General features: G+C 42.4%; 2 protein-coding genes across 2 annotated transcripts in view; both read left to right on the top strand.

Annotated features, from left to right (window-relative positions):
- Nucleotides 1–1,882: 1,882 nt before the first annotated feature.
- Nucleotides 1,883–5,971, top strand: LOC134436564 (trypsin-2-like). The gene is made up of 6 exons (XM_063185838.1): nucleotides 1,883–2,040; nucleotides 2,408–2,561; nucleotides 3,867–4,123; nucleotides 4,724–4,860; nucleotides 5,487–5,588; nucleotides 5,889–5,971. Exons 1-6 carry the CDS (start codon nucleotides 2,001–2,003, stop codon nucleotides 5,934–5,936), a joined length of 738 nt encoding a protein of 245 aa, XP_063041908.1. The 5' UTR covers nucleotides 1,883–2,000; the 3' UTR covers nucleotides 5,937–5,971.
- Nucleotides 5,972–6,387: 416 nt separating this feature from the next.
- The window catches only part of LOC134436566 (probable ATP-dependent RNA helicase ddx6), a 33,174-nt gene continuing 15,865 nt past the window's right edge, over nucleotides 6,388–23,696 (top strand). The window contains exons 1-5 of the mRNA XM_063185841.1: nucleotides 6,388–6,553; nucleotides 7,763–8,924; nucleotides 9,485–9,548; nucleotides 9,816–9,920; nucleotides 20,588–20,717. Coding sequence (XP_063041911.1) covers nucleotides 8,731–8,924; nucleotides 9,485–9,548; nucleotides 9,816–9,920; nucleotides 20,588–20,717 — 493 coding nt within the window. The 5' untranslated portion in view covers nucleotides 6,388–6,553; nucleotides 7,763–8,730. The remainder of the gene's footprint in view (nucleotides 6,554–7,762; nucleotides 8,925–9,484; nucleotides 9,549–9,815; nucleotides 9,921–20,587; nucleotides 20,718–23,696) is intronic.

Genomic DNA, 23,696 nt, shown 5'->3' with positions numbered 1-23,696 from the left:
TGTCACGTTTTAGTAATAGCACATGTCAGGGTGGTGCAACCACAGCTTTTGTTTTGTTTTGTCTTTTAGTGGATTATCTAAGAAGCCTATTTATTGTAGCACATTCATAACCAATTACTAATTCATTTATGGGCATTTGCTGCGGTTATACCACCTGACATCTGAGCCAAAAAAAAACCCCATCATTGACCAGTATACTCGTGTCAAAGTCATGACATCAAACTGGAAGTCACACAGTCCTGAACATAACCACCCAGGACATCTGTATGTCCTCCCAACACTGTCTGTCTGGGTTCATCATGTCCCTGTACAACCTGCTCTTTCCTCCACTTCTTCCCACATCTCCCTGTACTGTACTGTTAATCTGCACACAAAGCTGCCGGCCGGGTTTTGCTCTGCTGGACACTATCTCACTACTCTGGCAAACAAGGCCAGAGAGATCTGCTGAGTATCACCCTTACTCAGCTGGCAAGGGTGTGTGTGTGTGTGTGTATGTGTGTGCGTGTGAGTGGGCGGGCAGGGAGAGTTACGCTTTGAAGTACACTACTGCGGCTCATGCTCCCCCATCCTCTGCAGAGAAGCCCGATCCTGCTGCATCAACAACCATCCGCTGGCAGCAGAACGAAAATCATTCACAACCATTTAACGGGGGGAGCCTCAGTCAGGGCCGTTGAAACAAAGTGGCATGCATCCCACGGGTTAATTTGATAAAGGCACTGCAGTGTCCATATGTCTTCATGGGCAGTGAAAGTCCAGGTCCAGTCTTGGCCAGCGAAGAGCTCCACTTGGCAGCATCTGACAACGCACCAGGGAAATAGGGCTGCCCTGTCCAAGGGCTAAATAGAAGTCACTTAAACTACCTGTCACTCTAGCTGAGCTAAGTAGTTCCACCTTCCTATATGGTCACATTAATCCACATCAACATTCAAGAACTAAATAAAAGTAGCTTACACATTCTGTCATTAAAGTAACACTAAGTAATTCCTTCTTTAAAATTATGTTTCTGAATTGTTAGCAGAGTGATAACACTTATAGTACATACTCACTTTGCCAAACTGAACCCAATTAATCGCATGAGTGTGGATGATTAGACTGCATTCGCCGTTATGTGACACAATTCTCCTTCTGAACTAGTGTTTCTCTCCGGGGGCTAGAGTCGGCCCCCCAGATCGGCGTAGGAGACCGCTGGGGGGGAGGGGCGCAGTGTTATCATCACGATGTTGGGTGGTGGGGCGTTGGCAGGCTTATGATGAGGCAAGGGACCGTTTGTTCTAGAAAGGTTGAGAACCACTGTAGGGTGTAGGGTAGGGGTTGCGAGAACTTATGGCATGGGGACCATTTTCAGCCCTTGAGGCCGTCTTATCCGGCCCCTGATATAATTTTAATGTTATGCAGTTTCACATGAAATATGACATGTTTTGTAAAGGAATCTTGGAAATTACATTTGCAATACAATTAAGTTATAATTAATAGGCCTAGCAATATTTCAGGGGACCTAGAGAAGGTGGGGTCTGTTTTAAAGCTGGCCTTCTTCAATATAGGCCTAAAGTGCAGGGGGAATCCTGGTTTACGTTTGTAGTACGGCCCTTGGAGGACTTTTACAGCCCCTGGAGGAATGTGAAGTGGCCCTTTGAATGAAAAAGGTTCCCCACCCCTGGTGTAGGGTGACCAAAACAAAAATGACTCCCAGTAAACTAGTGTTGCTTTAAGAACATGTCTCTTTGTGTGTGGGAATACTGACACTATGAGACATATGTGCTCTAGCGGCATTATCATTCTTTGGTATTACTGATTAACTGCTGTTCTCAGTCTAATCTACCACTTTTTTGGGGGACCACCTCCACTGTCAATAGCTGGACGTGTGGGACCGCTGAGCCATGACTGGTTCATGTCACAGAGGCGTGGCATCACCAAGGATTGTGGGAGACTTTTTAATGCCATGGGGGACGACAATCATACCTTACTCCACTGAGTCATATTAACCATACACACCTACAGCTATGCACCTAGCAATCCTCCTGCTGTGTCTCGGAGCCTCTGGTGAGTGTGTGAGTGTTTGTGTGTGTGTGTGTGTGTGTGTGTGTGTGTGAATTGCTGTGCGACTGATTTTTGGCCACGACTCTTCTGGTGTTCATGACTGAGTGGTTAAGGCCACAAACATGTATTGGCTTTAGAAACAGGAGGAATACATTTATGTAAAGTGCCATTTGTGTAGAGCCTGTTGAGGCCTATCATATAGGAATATTGGTGTTCTATTACAATGTACGCAAGGTTCCTTTTGTATTTGATTCTGTATTCTTCAATCCATATGTTACTTCAGTTTAGCTCTCATACCGTCACAGAATTTCTCCTTTCGATACTTTCCACTAAACTGTCTATCATGGACCTCTTCTCACTCCTTCTGCAGTGGCTTTTGAGGTGGACGATAAGATTGTGGGTGGGTACGAGTGCAAGCCCCACTCTGCACCCTGGCAGGTGTCCCTGAAGACAAGCTGGCATTTCTGTGGCGGCACCCTCATCAGTGATCGCTGGGTGGTCTCTGCAGCCCACTGTCACAAAGAGTGAGTGAAAGCCAGCCAGTACTGGACAAGGATGGAAAAACTGACCGGGCATTTTTAGCATTGCAGCCCCTCATAATCTTCGACAGTGGTCTCCAATTATTTGCCAGAAAAGGGCCAGGCTGAGGGCCAAACAAATCGTCTGCCACTCACAAAGAGTGGGTGAAAGCCAGGACTGGACTGGACTGGGATAGAAAAACAACCTGGGCATTTTTTAACATAGCAGCCCCTCAGATTCTACAACTGTGATCTCCAATTAAACAAATCGTCCGCCCATATGGCCAGACAGCACACATACATTACATAGGCCTATATGGTTTCATTTGTTCCAACCAACCACATGGCGGGTCAAATATTTGCCGTGCCTGTGCCGGATCTGGCGCGCGGGCCGCCATTTGGACACCACTGTTACGATATTATGATTAGCTCAGTCCACTGTCTACATTAAATGGACCAATGGGCCACCCTATCAGAATTGTGGGTCGGTCTCCAAGGGAAAAAAACAGACAAACAAAAAAAGTTAACAAAAAAATAATACCATCAGCTTATGAGAATTGTTGGCCAACCGGGAAAAGATCCTGTATGCCAGATTATCAGTCCAGCCATCAGTGACATCAGGGTGACCACTGAGTTAGCCGTGGCACTCAGTTGATGTGGTGGTATTCATATGAAATGTGGCAATGTGTGGAAATGTACAAAACGGCTGCTTACAGTGACAGACCATTTTCTTTGTGATATAAGATTATTTCATATGTGATATCGTGTCCGGCACTCTTGTCTGTCCGAATTTGTTTGAGGATATTCATTGATAATGACTTCTTCTTCTCTTCTTTAGCCAAATAACTTTCCAAGTGTATGCATGTGTGTATACTAGTTTGCATCATACATGCATAGGCCTTCAGTGCACTGAAAACCTCAGTAGTTCTTAACTGGAATAGTCTTGGGACCCACAATTTGCCATGGTCATTACGTTGTGACCCAATATTTTGTCACATCATTGGAATCTTCAAATAATTGCCATGCATTTGATAATATGCATCAGCATTTGCACTGTATGCTGTATCGGCGAGTTGTGTGTACAGTGTGTGTGTAGTTTCCTATTGTACATGTAGTGTAGTGACAATAAACTCCTCAATGAAACTCACTACTCCTCACTAAAATACTGTAGTGACAATAAACTATTCCAATCTATTGTACTCCATTTAATTCAACTCTATTCTATTCTTATTCTATGCTATTCTATTCTACCTTTATTCTATTATATTCAACTATATTCTATTCAACTTATGTTCTCTTCCTTCCCTGCAGTGCCGGTGAGTTGACCCTGGTGCTGGGTGACCATGAGATCCGCTACGGCGAGGGCACGGAGCAGGAGGTGGGCGCCGAGCTGGCGATCAAGCACCCCGACTACGACCGCTACACCATCAACAACGACATCATGCTGGTCAAGCTGAAGACCCCCGTCACCCTCAACCAGTACGTCCAGACCATGGCCCTGCCCAAGAACTGCGCCCCTGCTGGCACCCAGTGCCTGGTGTCTGGATGGGGATCCACTCAGAGCCCATGTGAGTATGGGGGACAGATACAGGGGTATTTAAAGGTCGACTCCGTTAAAAAAAAAAAAACAGAAGTCTACATTGCTTCAGATGCGTTTTCATGTCTCTGGAAACTGACCTCCCTCGTAGTATGTGAGTTGTTTTGTTCAGGTGTAATTACAGATCAGATGTGTAGAATAGTGTTTCTCAACAGCGGCCCTACAGCCCCCCAGGGTACGTTAGGGGACCCTTCATATTTTTTTAATATTAAGTGGGCCGTTGGCAGGCTTATGATGTGATCAAGAAGGCGTTGGGAGGCTTATTGTGAGGTCAAGGGGGCATTTGTTCAAAAAAGGTAGAGAACTACTGGTGTAGAACTCCCATATCAAAATGTAACAAAAATTGCTCTGTATAGCATTCATTCAAGTGTGCAGAATTTCAACCGTACCATTGAAGTCTTAGAGAGTACAGGTTAGAGTACGTATTACAGTTTTTTTCACATTTTGTAAAAATCTGAAAGACTAAACTAATTCCTACATGTAATTTATTATAGTCTGAATTGTTACGGAAGTGAAAACTTAACTCTTTCCTCTCTTTTCTTCAAACCTCCGGTGGATCTCTTGGATTTAGTTGGCTGCAGATGGTGTCTGAACTGCCTGGATCTGCCCATCCTGTCCCAGCAGGACTGTGAGAACTCCTACCCTGATAGGATCACCGACTCCATGTTCTGTGCCGGTTTCCTGGAGGGAGGCAAGGACTCTTGCCAGGTGTGTGTGTGTAACGAATGCCAACTAGTAGAGTTCAGCGTCAAACGTTAGAACCTCCCTGCCAAAGCCTCATACAGTATCGGTAGCGGTGCCCTATCGGTCTGGACCTTTAGCTCAGCGGTATCATGCTGTGCTTCCCATGCCCGAACTGGATTATGGATTTTGCAGGTTGTGGGTTTGAGCCCCGAGCAGTGAACTAGAACAGGGCACGTGTCGTGAGTTAAACATGGTTGTTTTATCTGTTCAGTACTTTAGGAATCGCATAAAACATGTGTTTTTTCCATAGTGACTGCTGACTATTTGTCTGTTGTTGACTGGACTGGGCAGACTCACATGACAACAAACTGTATGACGTGAAAAATTGTCAGCCCTAATTTACAGCTACTGTATATGACAACAGTGAGGGTGCTATTTGGATATGATATACATTTTGAATGTAGGGTAGGCTACATGCCATCAGTATCAGGAGGGGTGGCATTTGCATCATTCTGTAAGAATACTCTGATACAATGAGTACATTTGCCATGTTTGAGAACATCACTTGCATTCTCTAAATTAAATCTCTCTCTAACTCTCTCTCTCTCTCTCTCTCTCTCTCTCTCTCTCTCTCTCTCTCTCTCTCTCAGGGTGATTCTGGTGGTCCTCTGGTCTGCAACAATGAGCTCCAGGGAGTGGTGTCATGGGGATGGGGATGTGCTGAGGCCAATCGCCCTGGAGTGTACGCAAAGGTACATCTGTCAACCACATTGTTTTCATACAGTGTCTTCTTCATTACATGGCCCCATGGCGACACTTCAATGGTTAAAACCTCTCATAACATCTTCAGACTTTTTTTGTTTTAATATGTTATGGATGCTTTGTATGTTATGGTTGTTTTTGTTATTGACAGTGTAAGAATTGCATCACCCTACTGGTGACTGCTGTGCTTGTGCTGAATGTTGATTGTGATTCCACGTGACAGTAGTACACTGCCGTGCATCTTATTACTGCGGGCACTGTAAGATGACTTCTTGTTCTCTTTCTTGTAGGTCTGCAAATTCACTGATTGGATCAAGTCAACTATGGCCTCCAACTAAGGATTTAACTGGGAGGACATACTCAGCCTCATGTGTTTTCACAATAAAATACCTGTCAAATGTGTCCATGTGTTTGAATAAATGTGTATATTGTGCCACAACAATTCTTACCATTTTATGAAATCAAAAGAACCCAGACAAAAGTCACCTAGGCCAGATCTAATCACAGATCGGAATGATTGTGTAGAACTAAAGGCAGTATGGGAGTTCTCAGGTTAACCTAGGCCTGTGAGCATTTAAAAATATTCTACATAGACATGCAGGCTATGTGCGCAATGATAAAAGAGAGCTTTTCTATTCTGAGTTCATGCAACTGGTCATGACTGTCAGGCCAGGACACTTGACTTGTCTTTTGCTGAGGGGTAATAGCAAGACCTCCACCGCATCAACAGATGGCAGTAGTAATACTAACAAGCTGCTGTTGCTGTCAGATAAGTAGCGACGCCACGACAAAGAAGGGTAGGAAGAAGAAGGCGACGGCGACCATGTTGATTTAGCAAGAGCAAACACAATAGACAAAGTGGTAAATGTGAGTTGAGATTCAGTTGCGTTACACATACGAACATTTGATCAGCATCTAGATTAACATCAAGGTAAAACTTACGGTGGAGAAAAAGGTAACGTATCTCGAATCGGGTCAAGTTCCTTCCATGTTATTAAACGAGAACGGCTTCCTTGCATACAGTATTGCTAACCGTGGCTAGCTGTTAACGCTAGCAAAGCCAAATTGGTAAATTAAGCTAATGCTAACTGGCTAATGTCGATTATTCGCCTCAAATTTGTTTGCATTCTCAATTTCATGTTATTCTTTCAACTAATTTCTCTGTCAACTTCATGCAGCGACTACACAATTTACTAAAATTGAGAGAAATTGAGAATGAACCAGACACCGAGTACGTCTAGTTGCAAGTAGCTGGGGCTATCATATCGAAGCAGTAACGAGACGCTTAGTAGTAGCAGCTGACTTGTCTGGGACCAATGTATTACCCAAAACATGACAAAATTACTGCACTGTCTGCTATATGTTATTTACGATTTTAACCGAATGCTGCAGACTTGCTCTTTTGCCATGCAGTCAAGAGTCGAGATAACACTCTAGCTGCTGGAGGATGTAGCGTTAGCTCGACACAGCATGCTATTGCGTAGATGGATTGCACTTGTTAGCAGCTTATTTATTTCCAAGTCTTTAGCATTAACCCGTTAACTGGTATTGTCAATTTACATTTACTTTCCATAGCTGCTTTTCAGTTTAATTCCATTTATTAAGTTTATATATCGATTGAAAGGCCTTACATTGCACTTTGCGCTTGATTATGAGTTAATCTTTTGCTAGTCCATCTGCTCCATGAAAGTATGTCTTTATACATAGTCTAAATACTTGTCTTAACCAAATACTAGATGTACTTCTACATCACCTATGAAGAACATAACTTGCCGCGTGTTGGAAACGTTGGAAACAGAGTAACATGAGGCGCGTGGTCCAACTGCAACCACGAAAAGTAGTATAAACCAGCCATTTGGACTAAGTTTCTTCCCTGGTGTAACACTTCGAACAGTTTGGGACGGCGCGCAGTGCGTCTCGAGGCCTAGTTCTTGTTTTTGGCGAAATGGTACAAATTCAAAGGTTTCAAATGCACGTGTGGCAAAGTCAGGTGGCTATTTAAAATGGTTGAAAGTGTTTTTTGTGTGCAAGATACAGGACTTACGTTGAACATGTGTTGAAAGCATCCAGGCCACTAACAATCATTCTTAATAATAAACTAGCGTAGAATAAATGCTATATTTATTGTTAATAAACGCGCTTCCATTTCCATTCTTTGTGGCAGGTGACCGAGTTTTCAGTTGCTGGTCTGTTTACTGGAGGAAACCCGACTGGCTTCTCATCTTGTACACACATACACATGCAAACTGACACACAAGTGCACACGCACGCACCCCACACAGTTGAGATCTGTGGAGCAATGGTATTGGACGAAATTCTACATTGAATTACATTTGGTTGACCCAGCGAGGCAAAGTGAGTTATTGGGAGTTTTTGGACTACAACATCCCAAGATTTGTTTTGTTTTGGAACCGTCAGGAACTTAATCATAAAGCAAGAAGCAAGAGGATTCACAAATTCAGATTCACTATCAGCACATCTTCGAATTGGAGTGAACAAATTATTTCCATTTTTTTGAAGCGTTCTGAAAAAGCAGGAATAGACTCTGTACCCAAGAGAAACACAGCTGTTTTGATGAACTAACCTTTTTGTTTTTGGATAGCAGACTAAGGAAAAGGAGAGATTGAACTGCTTAAGCACGAGACGTGGATATTTTTCAGACTCTCTCCCTCGTTCAGTATTGCCTTAGCTGTTGCAGTTGCAGGATTTGTACTTTTGTGAGACTTGTCTGCATATAATTTTCTATATTGTGGTCAGGTCTTCTATATTTATGCATATAAATGCTCATTTCTCTTCATTTGGAAGAGCTGGAGTGACACTTATTTTTCATGACGTCAGTTGCTCTTCTTGAAAGAGGCTACACTGTACGTGCACTTGTGTATATGTAAATACTACAAAGACACTTCTAAATAACTTTGGATTTAAGAAATAGAGTGCATTATAAATGCTTTATTAGTTTCTTTTTTTGTTGGTATTAATACTCTGGGAAGGGCGTTGAAACCTTTCAGAGAGGACAAAGCAAAAAGACTTTAACAAGCAGCAAACGAAGCAGCATCAGCAAGGAGCAAACGAGGAGTACAAGAAAAAAAAAAGAAAACAAACCAGAAAAAAACAAACACAAAGCAAAACAAAATGGCAACTGCAAGAACAGAAAGCATGGGACCCGTGATGATGGGCCTGAACAAGCAGAACGGCCAGCTCCGAGGACAGCCGCCTAAAGCCGTGTCCCAGCCAGGACCCCATGCTGTGAGCACGCCACCGGGAAAGGTGCCAGGGGGAGGCGGCGCCCCAAAGCCAGGAGGCGGACCCCAGGAAGGAGGAATTAGGTACGTGACCCGGCCCACATCACCGCTTGACTCACTTATCAGCCACCTGTTGGGTGATTTAACACAATTAGTGTTGATTTAATACTTTTTTGGTGCTGTTATGACTTCAATATTGCTTATCTGTATTTGGAACCATTTGAGTATGCTTGTGTACTTCAGAGTGTTCGATTATTATTGTGGGTAGATGTGAGTGGAAGGAGAAATTAGATGGGTGACCCAGTGCCCCGCATCACTGCCTGACTGTTTGTGAACCGCTGATCAGCCATCTGTTTAGTGAATCGTCGTCATCAGTGGTGTTAATACTGTTCTATGCTATAGTGTGACTCTTCATAGTCCATCTGGACTTGAACTCCTTTGAGTTGTGTGTGTTTTTTTTATTGTTTTTTTTTTTTTTTTTACTGTAGCTGTTTTGATGTTGTGTAGATACACGAGTGATGGATTGTTATTCATTATGAAAACATAGTCTGCATTTTATCTTCCTTTTATGACTTGGCTTTCTGATGACCATGTGCAAAATCATTCTGTGGACTTTCTTCTTTTCAATGTGCTCCAATGTTTAGGTTTGGCGATGACTGGAAGAAGGCCCTACAGCTTCCCCCCAAAGACACAAGGGTCAAGACCTCTGTAAGTTACTATTTTTGTGTGTCCGTGTTTGTATCTGTGCACTTTCTCACAATTTGCGCCTTCTTGACAGCCTCCAAAGCTGGTGCGTGAATGTGTGTGTGCATGTGTTTTTTGCACTTTGAGTCAACTGCATAGTTTCAATACTATGCTGTATAAATAGTTGTCATTGCATCTAACTGTCCAATACTAAAATGCGCCAATCATCTACAGTGCATATGCAAGATTTCAACAGCATCCAGTCTTAACGGTCTTCCGTTTTTCTGTCAGGATGTGACTTCGACCAAGGGGAACGAGTTTGAAGACTACTGCCTGAAGCGGGAGCTGCTGATGGGCATATTCGAGATGGGCTGGGAGAAACCCTCCCCCATTCAGGTAGGGGGACTCAGTGGTTTTCAACCTTTTTTTGAGGGAGGAAACCAACGCACACCAGAGGTTTCGAGGTGCAGGTAGCGGGTGCAGGATCAATTTGGTAGAAGAAGGTACCGCACACTCTTGTCCATCGTCTTGCAATTTATTGACAAACAACGTTTCGGCCCGTATGGCCTTTCTCAAGTTTTACAGTAAAACTTGAGAGGCCATACGGGCCGAAACGTTGTTTGTCAATAAATTGCAGCACGATGGACAAGAGTGTGCGGTACCTTCTTCTACCAAATCTCAACCTTTTTTGAACAAGCACCCCCTTGAACTCATAATGAGCCTCCCAACGCCCCCTGAACCTCATCATAAGCTTGCCAACGCCCCCGCTAGTATTAAAAAATAAAACGGACCCACATTTGGGCTTGCATGCCCATGGGGACCCCGGTTCGAATCCGGCCGGGGTCATTTCCCAATCCCACCCCCGTCTCTCTGTCCCACTCGCTTCCTGTCACCATCTCAGACTGTCCTATCAAATAAAGGCATAAAAGCCCCTAAAAATATATATTTATTAATAATAATAATAACTAGAAATGCATTCTCACAGAAAATGCTGGAAGCGGGCTTGCCTTTTGGGGCAGAGATGAAACAAAGTACTAATGAGAAAACAAAGCTAAAAGAAATCTTGGAAAAACTCCATCCACCCAGTCAGAAGTTATGGGCCAAACAATTCAGCCATCTTGGATTCAGCCATCTTGAAAGTGTTGTAGCTCTGCGTTTTGGGGATATACTAAGTGACATACATGGTATTTTAAGTTGGCTAAGGAACACTGCATATGATATAATTTTGAAAATCAACATGGCTTCGAGCGGGATTCGAACTCACAACCTCCATATCTGTAATCCAGCCCCTTTGCCATTGATATTAAATGACATACAATACATGATATTTGAAGTTGGCTAAGGAATACTGCATATGATATCATTTTGAAAATCAACATGGCTTCGACTGGGGTTCGAACCCGCAACCTCCATATCTATAATTCAGCACATTTGCCATTCATACTAAATGACATACATGTGATTTTAAGTTGGCCAAGGAACACTGCATATGATATAATTTTGAAAATCAACATGGCTTTGACTGGGGTTCGAACCCCCAACCTCAATATCTGTAATTCAGCACATTTGCCATCCATACTAAATGACATACATGGCATTTTAAGTTGGCCAAGGAACACTGCATATGATATAATTTTGAAAACCAACATGGCTTTGACTGGGGTTCGAACCCCCAACCTCAATATCTGTAATTCAGCACATTTGCCATCCATACTAAATGACATACATGACATTTTAAGTTGGCCAAGGAACACTGCATATGATATAATTTTGAAAATCAACATGGCTTCGGGTGGGATTCGAACCCTCAACCTCCATATCTCTAATGCAGCAGCATGCATTACCACTAAGCCAAGCAGCTAGCTGTCATGCACAGTCCAGCAAGACTATATTACATTGCATTGCAGAGTTGAACAATAGACTTCTAGAATGGTTGCTCGCACCTGCTCGTTAAGAATAGAATCTTGAGACAGTGACAGTTGAAATGGAACACTTCATTGGCTGCACCTGTTGTGATTGACTGAAAGACAGTTAGTATTGAGCTCTAAACAGAGGAGAGAATGACAATGAGTTTTTTGTCTTTACAACATCGTTGTAAAAAAACTAAAAGGAGTTGGCACGTGTCCTTTTCACAGATCGGAGTCATACTTGTGATCTCTCTAACAGTCTTTGAATGAAGTTTATAGGTTAAAGGGTTCAGGCACAAATGGACCTCCGTGTGGGACATGCGCTGATCTCTTGAAAAATGCATTTTTGGAAAGACTGGGATTCTCCATAGACCTAGGCCTGTTTTTTTTACAAACCTGCCATTTAAAAAGTATTGGGAGTTGGGAGATGAAACTTTGACAATTTGGAGACATCCCATAGAGCTCGCTAACAACGCGCAGTGTTTCCCACAGAAATTTTGGAAACTATGGGGGCAGCCGGGGTTTATTTTGTCCGGGGGGGGGGGGGGGGGGTCTTCTCACACGGGCCTTTTTTTGGGGGGGGGGGGGGGGTGTATTCTTGCAGCGTAAATGCAAAACGGCAAAACAATGACTACAGTATGACATTGGCGCATGGAGAAACTGTAGGCCTGGGCCTATATTTCAGCCATTTATATTGACTTGTATAATAGTAGTAGGCCTACATTGTCATTGTCAAAAAATGCAGTACAGTGAATAATTTCTGTTTACAACACAGTTTCATTCGTCCCTCATGCAGGGGTCTGGGAAACAATAATAAAACAAAATAGGAGCAGAGATAAGAATTTAAGAGCACTGTGAAATTGTTAACGCATAGACAAAAAGGGTCTTAGAGGGTAGGCTATGCCTTCCCCCACACATATCTGTAGGCGTACACATTCTACATGAGGGGTGCTGGTCACAGGGCCAGTTTTTTCCAAATTCCTCCCATTAAAAGGGCTGAACAACATATTACACATTTATGTCTATATTCACATTCATTACACATTAATTTCTATATGCAGCCCGATGTCTCCTCTGCTGTGTCAATGAAGGTCTGTCACCAAACTCATTACAACTGTAAAACAAAGCCTAGGGAGTGTTAGTAAACTCATTCCAACTGTCCCTTCTCTGAAGGTTTTTTATATTGCTCCCAAACCCAAGTAAACTACAACAACTTGACTAGGCTTTTGATCCCTGTCTTTCAAGCACTTGTGGTTCTCTCTATAGCAGGGGTGCCCAACCTTTTTTAGATGCGTCCCACGCATCTCTATAAGAGGCTTTGGTGTCCGTCCGTCCGTCCGTCCCTCCGTCCGTCCGTCCGCCCTCCCGTGATGTGTTTCCCTCCCGTGATGCGTTTCTGAATTGTGATTCCCTCCTGTGATTCCCTCTTGTGTCCACAAGGTGGCAGTCGCTCAGTTTTGGCCTGGAGCTCATGCGTGCAAACCAACCGTGCTCTTTGCCAGTGAGAAAAACATGGCGGCACTTCCTGTTGATTTTCACATGAAAGTTTTGCTTAATTTAAAGTCCCTAAGCGACTATAAATGTTGTGGCTTCCATATATTGATGTAAAAGTGCCCCACGAAGTAATGAAGCACAACAAAGTTACTCCACATTACCATTTGACCACTCGTTTTTCTATGCTAACAGGGTAGCTAATGTAGCATTGTAAATGATCCAGGGAGAAAGGGGGAAATGTTGTGATTTCAGTCCGCCTGAGGCAACGATTTTCGTGGGGAAGATGACCTGCATCTCGGTGGCATTGAACCACGCCCCCGTGCCTTATTTGGCTCGCTCAGCACGTGCGTCCTCAGTCCAATCGCAATGCTTTATTTTCGTTTAATCGCATTTCAGTGAAAGTGCCATGTATACACATCGCAAAATAACTCTTAATCCGATCTATTTAAATCGCATTTATTAAATCGGACTTAAAAACATCATGTACACGTAGCCAATGTCTCATTGATTAGTTTATGGAACTTACGATTTGTCTGTTACGGTCCACGAAGACAATATCCACGTGAAAACGCAAACGCCTGCAAACCACTGTTTTGACAGAAATACAGTTCACCTGTCGCCTACTCTGTTTTCTTCCCAAAGCGGCATTTAAAAGTATTCCATGAAATCCAACATCAACGTCACTTCAAATAGGTGACAGCATCATGCTCACACATGAAATAACACTTCAGTGAGGGGGGGGACATCACTGCTCTCATATTAAAGTGAAAAGAGAATTTCACATTTTAGTTTATTTAATGTAGGCCTATGCAAAATTGCAAATAGCCTATTCATTGAAATCTGTCCAGAAAGGGTTGTAATGTTTGCCTGTTTTTTATGTTTGTAATTAAAAAAAAAAAAAAAAGTGATTTAAAAAAAAAAAATAGCCTAACAAAAATAGAGATTTTATGTTAAAAAAAAATGTGATATGGGATGGACCGATGGCCCCCCTAAGCTAAATTCGCCTTAGGTCCCCACATTGCTAAATGTAGTGTAAGGGATTATTTTGAAAAGACAGTAACATGTAATCAGCAATGCATTACAGTTTTTCAGTAAATTGCCCAACACTGTTGAAATCCTATGGTACTTTTTCAAATCCAGGCTTATACAGTACATGGTAGGCTTATTGATAAATTGCCTTGACAGGTTATGAGGAGGCCAAGGGGGCGTTTGGGCAAAAAAGGTTCAGAACGGGCATAGACGGACGCATCTGTTGTCCGCCTGTCGGACTTGTTTAACCAAGATCTACTTTTGAAGTTGATGGTCTGCCGTGATCTACCAAGTCAAATTCAAGGATGTCAGTATGAAAATTTAAGACCACCATTTATTAATCACCATTATTATGAACAAAATGTTTTCAGTAGGCTACTATGGCCGTATCTTTTCAGTGTGTTTTTAAAGTGTGTTGAATAGCCTATCTTTACAAAGCAATGCAGCACTGATAGTATGCAGAGATAATTTCAGTCATACACAAGTCATAAACAACTGAAACAATTTCAAAATGATAAACATTTGGTATATAAAAGGCACATAGGCCCTATTTCTAAAATATGATGAAGCATTATCATGCCTTCAGTGGTATAGGCTACAAATTAAAAAGGGCTCAGAAATTCACCATTTGTTATGGGTAAATAGTAGGCTACTATGAGAGAGAGAGAGAGAGAGAGAGAGAGAGAGAGAGAGAGAGAGAGAGAGAGAGAGAGAGAGAGAGAGAGAGAGAGAGAGAGAGAGAGAGAGAGAGAGAGAGAGAGAGAGAGAGAGAGAGAGAGAGAGAGAGAGAGAGAGAGAGAGAGAGAGAGAGAGAGAGAGAGAGAGAGAGAGAGAGAGAGAGAGAGAGAGAGAGAGAAGAGAGAGAGAGAGAGAGAGAGAGAGAGAGAGAGAGAGAGAGAGAGAGAGAGAGAGCTCATTGGATTGGTTAACACCCCTGTTAAGTGTGACTTCTTCTATGAAGGTTTTTTTTCAGCTCTCTGGGACAGTAGCACAGCAAAGGCTTTCTATTGTGAGTTTGGCCAATCGTTTTGTCCACAACTGAAGCCAGAAACAGCACAAATTGAAGTGAATTCCATACATGTCAACAACTAACATTTCCCTTACACGCGGCACGCGATGTAAACGCAGTTAGCGATGATGCATGCGACTAGCGATTTGGACGAAGATCCTCGCATATCGGCGTGTCATAACGCATCGTTGCGCACATGTTCTGTTACTCACCCGATGTTACACGTGTGCACACATGAATCAACTGTAATACCCTTACGGTCACTTCCTAATGCTTTCCCCTCATTCTGTGTTACCGTGGGACTACTTAGGCCTATCTAATCTAACCAATACAGAGTCTATAGGATGTATTTACTCCAGGAGGAAAATGCGAAGGAAATTCAAAATCGTAATTCAAATCGTTTTTAACAAAAACGGATATCGTTTAAAAAAAAAAAAAAAAAGTTTTTTTTTTTTTTTTTTTTACATTTTCGTAAACTATGGCGGCCAAATTTAAACTATGGCGGGCCGCCATAGTTTCCTCAATGTATGGGAAACACTGACGCGCCAACTAAACTTCTAGGTGCAGTGTTTCCCACAGAAATTTTGGAAACTATGGGGGCAGCCGGTGTTTATTTTGTCACGGGGGGGGGGGGGGGGGGGGGGGGGGGGTGTAGTTCTCACGCGGGCCTTTTGGGGGGGGGGGTGTTTGTATTCTTGCAGTGTAAATGCAAAACGGCAAAACAATGACTACAGTATGACATTGGCGCATGGAGAAACTGTAGGCCTGGGCCTATATTTCAACCATTTATATTTTGAGAATTAAGGCTACATAAGATTTTACCCATGACTTGTATAATAGTAGTACATTGTCATTGTCAAAAAATGCAGTACAGTGAATAATTTCGGTTTACAACACAGTTTCATTCGTCCCTCATGCAGGGGTCTGGGAAATAAAACAAAATTGGAGCAGAGATAAGAATTTAAGAGCACTGTGAAATTGTTAACGCATAGACAAAAAGGGTCTTAGAGGGTAGGCTATGCCTTTTCCCCCACACATATCTGTAGGCGTACACATTCTTCATGAGGGGTGCTGGTCACAGGGCCAGTTTTTTCCAAATTCCTCCCATTAAAAGGGCTGAACAACATATTACACATTTATGTCTATATTCACATTCATTACACATTAATTTCTATATGCAGCCCGATGTCTCCTCTGCTGTGTCATGTCTGTCAGCAAACTCATTACAACTGTAAAACAAAGCCTAGGGAGTGTTTGTAAACTCATCCCAACTGTCCCTTCTCTGAAGGTTTTTTATGTTGCTCCCAAACCCAAGTTAACTACAACAACTTGACTAGGCTTTTGATCCCTGTCTTTCAAGCACTTGTGGTTCTCTCTATAGCAGGGGTGCCCAACCTTTTTTTAAACCAAGATCTACTTTTGAAGACTTGATGGTCTGCCGTGACCTATCAAGTCAAATTTAAGGATGTCAGTATGAAAATTTAAGACCACCATTTATTAATCACCATTATTATGAACAAAATGTTTTTAGTAGGCTACTATGGCCGTATCTTTTCAGTGTGTTTTTAAAGTGTGTTGAATAGCCTATCTTTACAAAGCAATGCAGCACTGATAGTATGCAGAGATAATTTCAGTCATACACAAGTCATAAACAACTGAAACAATTTCAAAATGATAAACATTTGGTATATAAAAGGCACATAGGCCCTATTTCTAAAATATGATGAAGCATTATCATGCCTTCAGTGGTATAGGCTACAAATTAAAAAGGGCTCAGAAATTCACCATTTGTTATGGGTAAATAGTAGGCTACTATGAGAGAGAGAGAGAGAGAGAGAGAGAGAGAGAGAGAGAGAGAGAGAGAGAGAGAGAGAGAGCAATGAGAGAGAGCAATGAGAGAGAGCAATGAGAGAGAGCAATGAGAGAACTCATTGGATTGGTTAACACCCCTGTTAAGTGTGACTTCTTCTATGAAGGTTTTTTTTTTCAGCTCTCTGGGGCAGTAGCACAGCAAAGGCTTTCTATTGTGAGTTTGGCCAATCGTTTTGTCCACAACTGAAGCAAGAAACAGCACAAATTGAAGTGAATTCCATACATGTCAACAACAAACATTTCCTTTACACGCGGCACGCGATGTAAACGCAGTTAGCGATGATGCATGCGACTAGCGATTTGGACTGATAACGCATCGTTGCGCACATGTTCTGTTACTCACCCGATGTTACATGTGTGCACACATGGATCAACTGTAATACCCTTACGGTCACTTCCTAATGCTTTCCCCTCATTCTGTTACCGTGGGATACTTATCTAACCAATACAGAGTCTGTAGGATGTATTTACTCCAGGAGGAAAATGCGAAGGAAATTCAAAATCGTAATTCAAATCGTTTTTAACAAAAACGGATATCGTTTTAAAAAAAAAAAAAGTTAAAAAAAAAATTTTTTTTTTTTTTTTTTACATTTTCGTAAACTATGGCGGCCAAATTTAAACTATGGCGGGCCGCCATAGTTTCCTCAATGTATGGGAAACACTGAGGTGAAAGTGTTGATGTTTTATGACCGAAAAAGCCTCCTACACTCTAATCTTTAGAGTGGCGGAACTTTGGTTCATGGAGGTTCCACCACTGTTTTCAATGGGGACCCAGGCTTTAACAAAATCGCCAAAAACGGGAAAACGACAAGAGACACGGAGAAGCCTGTAACTATACGCGATCTCCAAGCCGAGCCGGTCGTTTTAGTGTTTGAACGGTGTCTCTATCTCGAAAGGCCTAGGAGGAGATCCATTTTCTATTTTACTGCCCTGCACAAGAGAACCAATAATAAATAATAAAGAAACAGGACTTAGAGATTACTATAATCGGGCCTTGCTCTGCAAGGGCCATGCTCTGCATGGTCCTTGCTCCGCAAGCCCGCTTAATAAAAAAACGGACTAATGCCCCCTCCCTTTGCATGTGTGGTGTGGGCGCCTGCCCATTATTTAGCTGCAAGACTTGCGAATTCAGGTTTCCAGTCTAAACTATCAAGAGTCAAGTTGTAGGCAGCTGGACTTTGTCGCTTGAACGCATTTGAGCAAGTCAAGTAGAGAAACGGTACATTACATTTAGCTGACGCTTTTATCCAATGCGACTTAGTTATTTTACATGGTATTGGTTACAGTCCCTGGAGCAATGTGGGGTTAGGTGCCTTGCTCAAGGGCACTGCAGCCATGGATAGACGTTTAGTCAGGGGTAAGTGAGATTTGATCCTGCAATCCTCTGACCGTAAGACCGCCTTCCTAAGCATTAGACCATGGCTGCCCAGAAACGGGCAAAGCCTCTAGAATTAGTCCAGTTGCCTACAAGACGACTTGCCTGGTCCTGACCATCCCATAATACAACGATTTCATTTCATATTCATGGTCTGGGGGTTGTTTGATCTGACACGATTGCAGAAAGCGGGAAGGACATTTTCAGGAAAATCAGGATAAGTTGTTGAACAAACATGTCTGACGTCTCTTTGGCGATGTAGGACCGTTTAACAGACATGTCTGACAGAACATCCTACCGTAGGATAAAATTTCAACGTTGGACCATTTGTCAGAACACAGACTAGATCCTGCCGCTCAACATCGCTCCACAGAAAACAGATACCAGACGTAGTGCAGAGCCAAGTCTCTTGGCGGAAGTATGTAGAATGGTGCGGGAGGCTACAAGACGACCTGATTGAATGAGAATCTTCAGGCAGTCTAAACTCTGTTTTGCTACAGTATATAGCTTTGTTGATCAGTGATGTTGGCACTACAATAGACTTGGATGCAATCGTAGTAGTGGTGGTGATTTTCTATGTTTATGACCTCTTGGAACCGATCCCAGTGGAACAAGATCAGCAGGCGAGAGTGGCGTCCTAACTGCACGAATACACCGGCCGCGACCTGAGCGAGGCGAGCGACGGAAGTAATTGACCTTGTATTGAGTCGTTCGACAAAAGCAATTCTGGCGACTAGAGGCGATTCGTATGACAAGAACGACATTTTCTAGAGTTCAACTCCTAGAAATATTATGCAAATTGGCTATGATGCGGTTCGGCAAAAGCCTCCACAGCCAATGGTAATGTTGGCATCAGTGTTAATTTTGTCATCCATTTTTCAGTTTAGTCTTAGTCTTGTGTCTAAGTCCATTCTTAGTCTTAGTCGCTTTTAGTCTTTCAAAAATCATTTTTGTTTAGTTATTATTTAGTCGACTAAAAGTCCTCAACATTTTTGTCTAGTTTTAGTCTTTCACAAATATTTTTTGTTTAGTCATTATTTAGTCGACTAAAAGTCCTCAACATTTTTGTCTAGTTTTAGTCTAAACATTTTAGTCTTTAGTTTAAGTCACAATACAATAAAACACAGGGCCTTTAGTAATGCACTAGGACTTGGTTATTGTCATTCTGGTAATAGCAAATTTATAACACTGTGTCTTAAAAGGACACTATGTAGACTTATGTGCCAATGTCAGGCCTGTCTCTAAATCTAACCTAGCTAAGCTTTTGGTGAGAATGTTTTTAATCCCACTGTGCCAGCAGTCAATAGTGCATACAAATGTGAATATGTCGCTGGTGCTACATATTCGTAAAGGGATTTTTGTTTTGTTTGAGAAGCTTCTCCCCCAATATTCGTTAGGGTCAGTCTGCTAAAAGTTACATTCAGGATTTTCTGACAGTGGGGTGCGAAAGTGGTCCAGAGCATTCATTTACTAATGACTCAAATAAGTATCGGTGGATGGATTCAGCTGTAATTAATCATTTTTTAATCCCATAGTGTCCCTTTAAAGGTTGATTACCAATTAACAATTAATTTATAGGTTTTAGTTGTGGTTGTACCAATTTATGTCTGAGCCCCCAAAAAAGTCTACGTCTTAGTCGTTTTTAGTCTTTCACAAATCATTTTTGTTAGTCAGAATTTAGTCGACTAAAAGTTAGTTCTTAGTCGCTTTTAGTCTTTCACAAATCATTTTTGTTTAGTCATTATTTAGTCGACTAAAAGTCCTCAACATTTTAGTCTCGTTTTAGTCTTTAACATATCATTTTTGTTAGTCAGAATTTAGTCAATTAAACTCTCAAAAGGTTAGTCGACTAATATATTTAGTCTTAGTCTAGTCGACAAAATTAACACTGGTTGGAATGCTTGTTATGATTTCAAATAAACATTACACAATGTCTGTTTCGGAAACTTTGGGAAAAATAGTGAGGCCTTGCCTGATATTCTATTTGAGTCGTAAATATCAAACATTGTTTGTTGTCCACAATTTGCGAGCGGTGACTTTGTTGGGTAAGAATTCCTTGTCGTGTCCGTTCAGTCACTTATGATGGCCCTGGGGGGTAACGTTCCACCAGTTATTGTGGATTTTCAGGGGAATTTCCGAGAATCGGGCTGATAATCGTGTAGTTTGAGCACAGCTTAGAGTAGAGTATCATTCATTGATCCCAGGGGGAAATTAAGGTGTCAAGTAGCATAAATACAAAAAGACATTGCCCACGTGATGTTACACACACTGTTGCTTACATAGCATTACATACTAGCTTAGCGTAGTGTCAGAGAGATGACACACAAAAACCCTGCTGTTCTGATCATGGAAATCTACATGTCTGTTGCGTTCCCAGGAGGAGAGTATTCCTATCGCCCTCTCCGGACGAGACATTCTTGCGAGGGCCAAAAACGGAACGGGGAAGAGCGGGGCCTACCTCATCCCCCTCCTGGAGAGGATAGACCTCAAGAAAGACCACATTCAGGGTAAGCAGACATCTCTCTTCCTCTGTACAGCAGGGGTGGGAAACCTATGTCTCGAGGGCCGTTTACGGCCCTTAAAGTGATGCTGTCCCATTTTTGGAAATAAGCTTATTTTACATCTCTCCTTGAGTTAAATGATTGAGTTTTACCTTTCTCCTGTACTTCCAACCGTTCTCTGAGTATGACGGTGCAAATTTTACCTCTAAGCTCCAGCCGTGGCTCAGTGGTTAGAGCATTGGGCTGGCAACCCAAGGGTTCCCGGTTCAATGCCCGACCGGACCACGGCTGAAGTGCCCTTGAGCAAGGCACCTAACCCCCACACTGCTCCCCGGGCGCCGCTCAGCAGGCAGCCCACTGCTACGGACTAGTGTGTGTACTTCAATGTGATTCACTAGTCCAAATGGGATAAAGTGCAGAGAAAGAATTTCCCCTAGGGGACCAAAATTGGCTCCAATTGGTTCCAATTGGCTATACTATATATATATATAAGCTACCAGTTAACAGTGAGTCCTATGAGACCAGCTGGCGGCTAACTGGTCTCATAGGACTCACTGTTAATTGCTAGCTTGGAGGTAAAATTTGCACTGCCATACACAGAGAACGGCAGGAAGTACAGGAGAAAGGTAAAACTCAAGCTTATTTTACACCTCTCCTTGAGTTGATGTTAAATGATAATTTCCAAAAATGGGACAGTATCACTTTAAGGCCGTCCTATCAGCCCCCCAGCATAATTTTAATGTTATGCAGTTTCACTTGAAACTGCACATCCAGAGTAATGGTTTCAAAGCCATGTTTTGTTAGGAAATGTTAGAAATAACATTTGAAATGCGGTTAAATTTTTCAGGGGACCTAGGGATGCTGGGGTCTTTTGTAAAGGTGTCTGCCCTCAATATATATACCTAAAATGCAGTGGGAAATCCTGATTTTGTGTTCATAGTAAAGCCCTTGGAGGACTTGATAAAATTTGAAGTGGCCCTTTGAATGAAAAAGGTTTCTCTCTCCTGCTGTACACGTTTTTTCGCCAAGCATTTGTTAGTCAAGGTGGCTGTGGGTTAGCCAGTATTGGAGACGTATGACTGATCATTGGAAAGGCTATGTTTTGCGGTTTCATTTGAAATATGATGCTGCTGTTCTTGTCTTTATCTCCTCTTGCCATCCACTTAGTTTTTGTTTCCAGAGTATTCTAATCTAGGGCCTTTTTTTGCCAACCACTTGCAAGAAAGAAAATGTGTTGCCTATCTGCAAACCTTTTTTCTGCAACATTTCAGTGCTGAATTTTTAGTGAAACAGTTTTCATTCAGCCATAATATTAATTTGTTTTATCCATCGCACTCTGTTAAAGCCTGGCACCAACGTTGGTGTGTGGGTGTCGGAAGTGTGCAAGAGTGACCCGGCCAGGTTTTCGCTAACACCATGAGGGCTGCGTTCCCTATGACTGGCGTTTGATAGTCACCAGGGCCACATTCAACACATTAGTACCTAGAACATACTCACTCGAGTCATGTTTATCATACCTTTGTAAAGTAGGTACTTGCAGGTTATTGGTTTACAGTCCCTGGAGCAGTGTGGGCTGAGGTAGATTGGTCAAGGTAACTTCAGCTATGGATGAGTGTTGGTGACCACCTGCACCTACTGATGCAGCAGGGTTTGAACCTTCAACCTTCCCATCCTAAGACCCGGCTCCTTTTCAAATAGGCCACTGCTACCCCCACTATGGTTCAGTCTACCATTTCATGTGGTCCAATCCGTTTCAGCTGTTCTGTGTGGCAGCCATGGCGCATCGGTCAGGGAGTTGGTCTTTCAATCTGGGTGCTGTTGGATTGAATCCCACCTGACTTCTACCTACACCTCTATCTATGGCTGACGTGCCCTTGAAGCAAGGCACCTAACCCCACACTGCTCCATGGACTGTAAATCAACCAATATCACCCTGTGCCGAAAATAGCTAAGTGACCTTGGATAAAAGCGTAATGTTTTTAAATTAGGGCTGTCAAACGATTAATTTTTTTGATCGCGATTAATCTCATAAAAATATGGAAGTTAATCGCGATTAATCGTTATTTATTTTACATTTTTTAAATGGTTAGTTTGCAATTCAAGATAGTTGAAACCATTAATGCACAGTATTTCTGATCACTATGTCTTCTTTGGCATAAAACAAGGATCGAGACAAAGACTGATTTGTTTTGCCTTTCAGGCCATTCATTTATTTTTTTTCCAATACTTCTTAGTTCTTAGAACTCAATATCATCTTAAACATTAAAGTTAATTAAAAAAATCATACATAAAAGTAATTCATCACCTATAAGGATAAGAGTTTAGTCAAGTAGTTGCCAATAACTGACACATAACTGTCAAATAATTGCAAAGCTGTAACAATGTTTTACATTTTTCAGAACTGCCCCACACAATTTTTAAATGGGGAGCGTGTAAGGTGCTGGGACTGACTCAGAACTTGGATATACACAATCACATCACACACTTACAGGCAAGCCATACTCACTTCACAAACTGGCATCTCTGGGCTAGTCCACAAAGCTGGTTTAGTGTTAAGAAGATAACCCTGAGGTAGACATAAATCATCTAATAGAGGAGCCTGGAGTCCTCATGCTCCTCTATTAGATGATTTACCTCTACCTTAAGGTTAGCTTAACACTAAACCAGCTTTGTAGTATACCCCACTACCTCTTACCTCTCACTCCTCCCCGGCATCTCAGTTCCACTATCCCACAGAGTGTGAGTGTGTGTGTGTGTGTGTGTGTGTGTCCGTGTGTCCGTGTGTCCGTGTGTCCGTGTGTCCGTGTGTGTGTGTGTGTGTGTGTGTGTGTGTGTGTGTGTGTGTGTGTGTGTGTGTGTGTGTGTGTGTGTGTGTGTGTGTGTGTGCTTGTATGTGTGTACAAGAGGATCTGGTAGTGCTGAACATTTTAAAAACCTGCGCACAAACAAAAAGCTTCATAGAAAAAATGCAAGATTGGAACTGCT

This window comes from Engraulis encrasicolus, chromosome 20 (assembly GCF_034702125.1).
Source record: "Engraulis encrasicolus isolate BLACKSEA-1 chromosome 20, IST_EnEncr_1.0, whole genome shotgun sequence".
Classification (NCBI taxonomy): domain Eukaryota; kingdom Metazoa; phylum Chordata; class Actinopteri; order Clupeiformes; family Engraulidae; genus Engraulis; species Engraulis encrasicolus.
Note: the sequence above shows the minus strand (reverse complement) of the source record. Positions and strands in the feature narration are given on the sequence as shown.

What these genes read in the sequence shown, in the direction of transcription:
- LOC134436564 (XM_063185838.1), top strand. Translation starts at nt 2,001, where the DNA reads ATGCACCTAGCAATCCTCCTGCTGTGTCTCGGAGCCTCTG. An exon ending in GAGGCAAGGACTCTTGCCAG is followed by an intron (nt 4,861 to 5,486) that starts GTGTGTGTGTGT and finishes TCTCTCTCTCAG; the next exon opens with GGTGATTCTGGTGGTCCTCT. An exon ending in GCCCTGGAGTGTACGCAAAG is followed by an intron (nt 5,589 to 5,888) that starts GTACATCTGTCA and finishes TCTTTCTTGTAG; the next exon opens with GTCTGCAAATTCACTGATTG.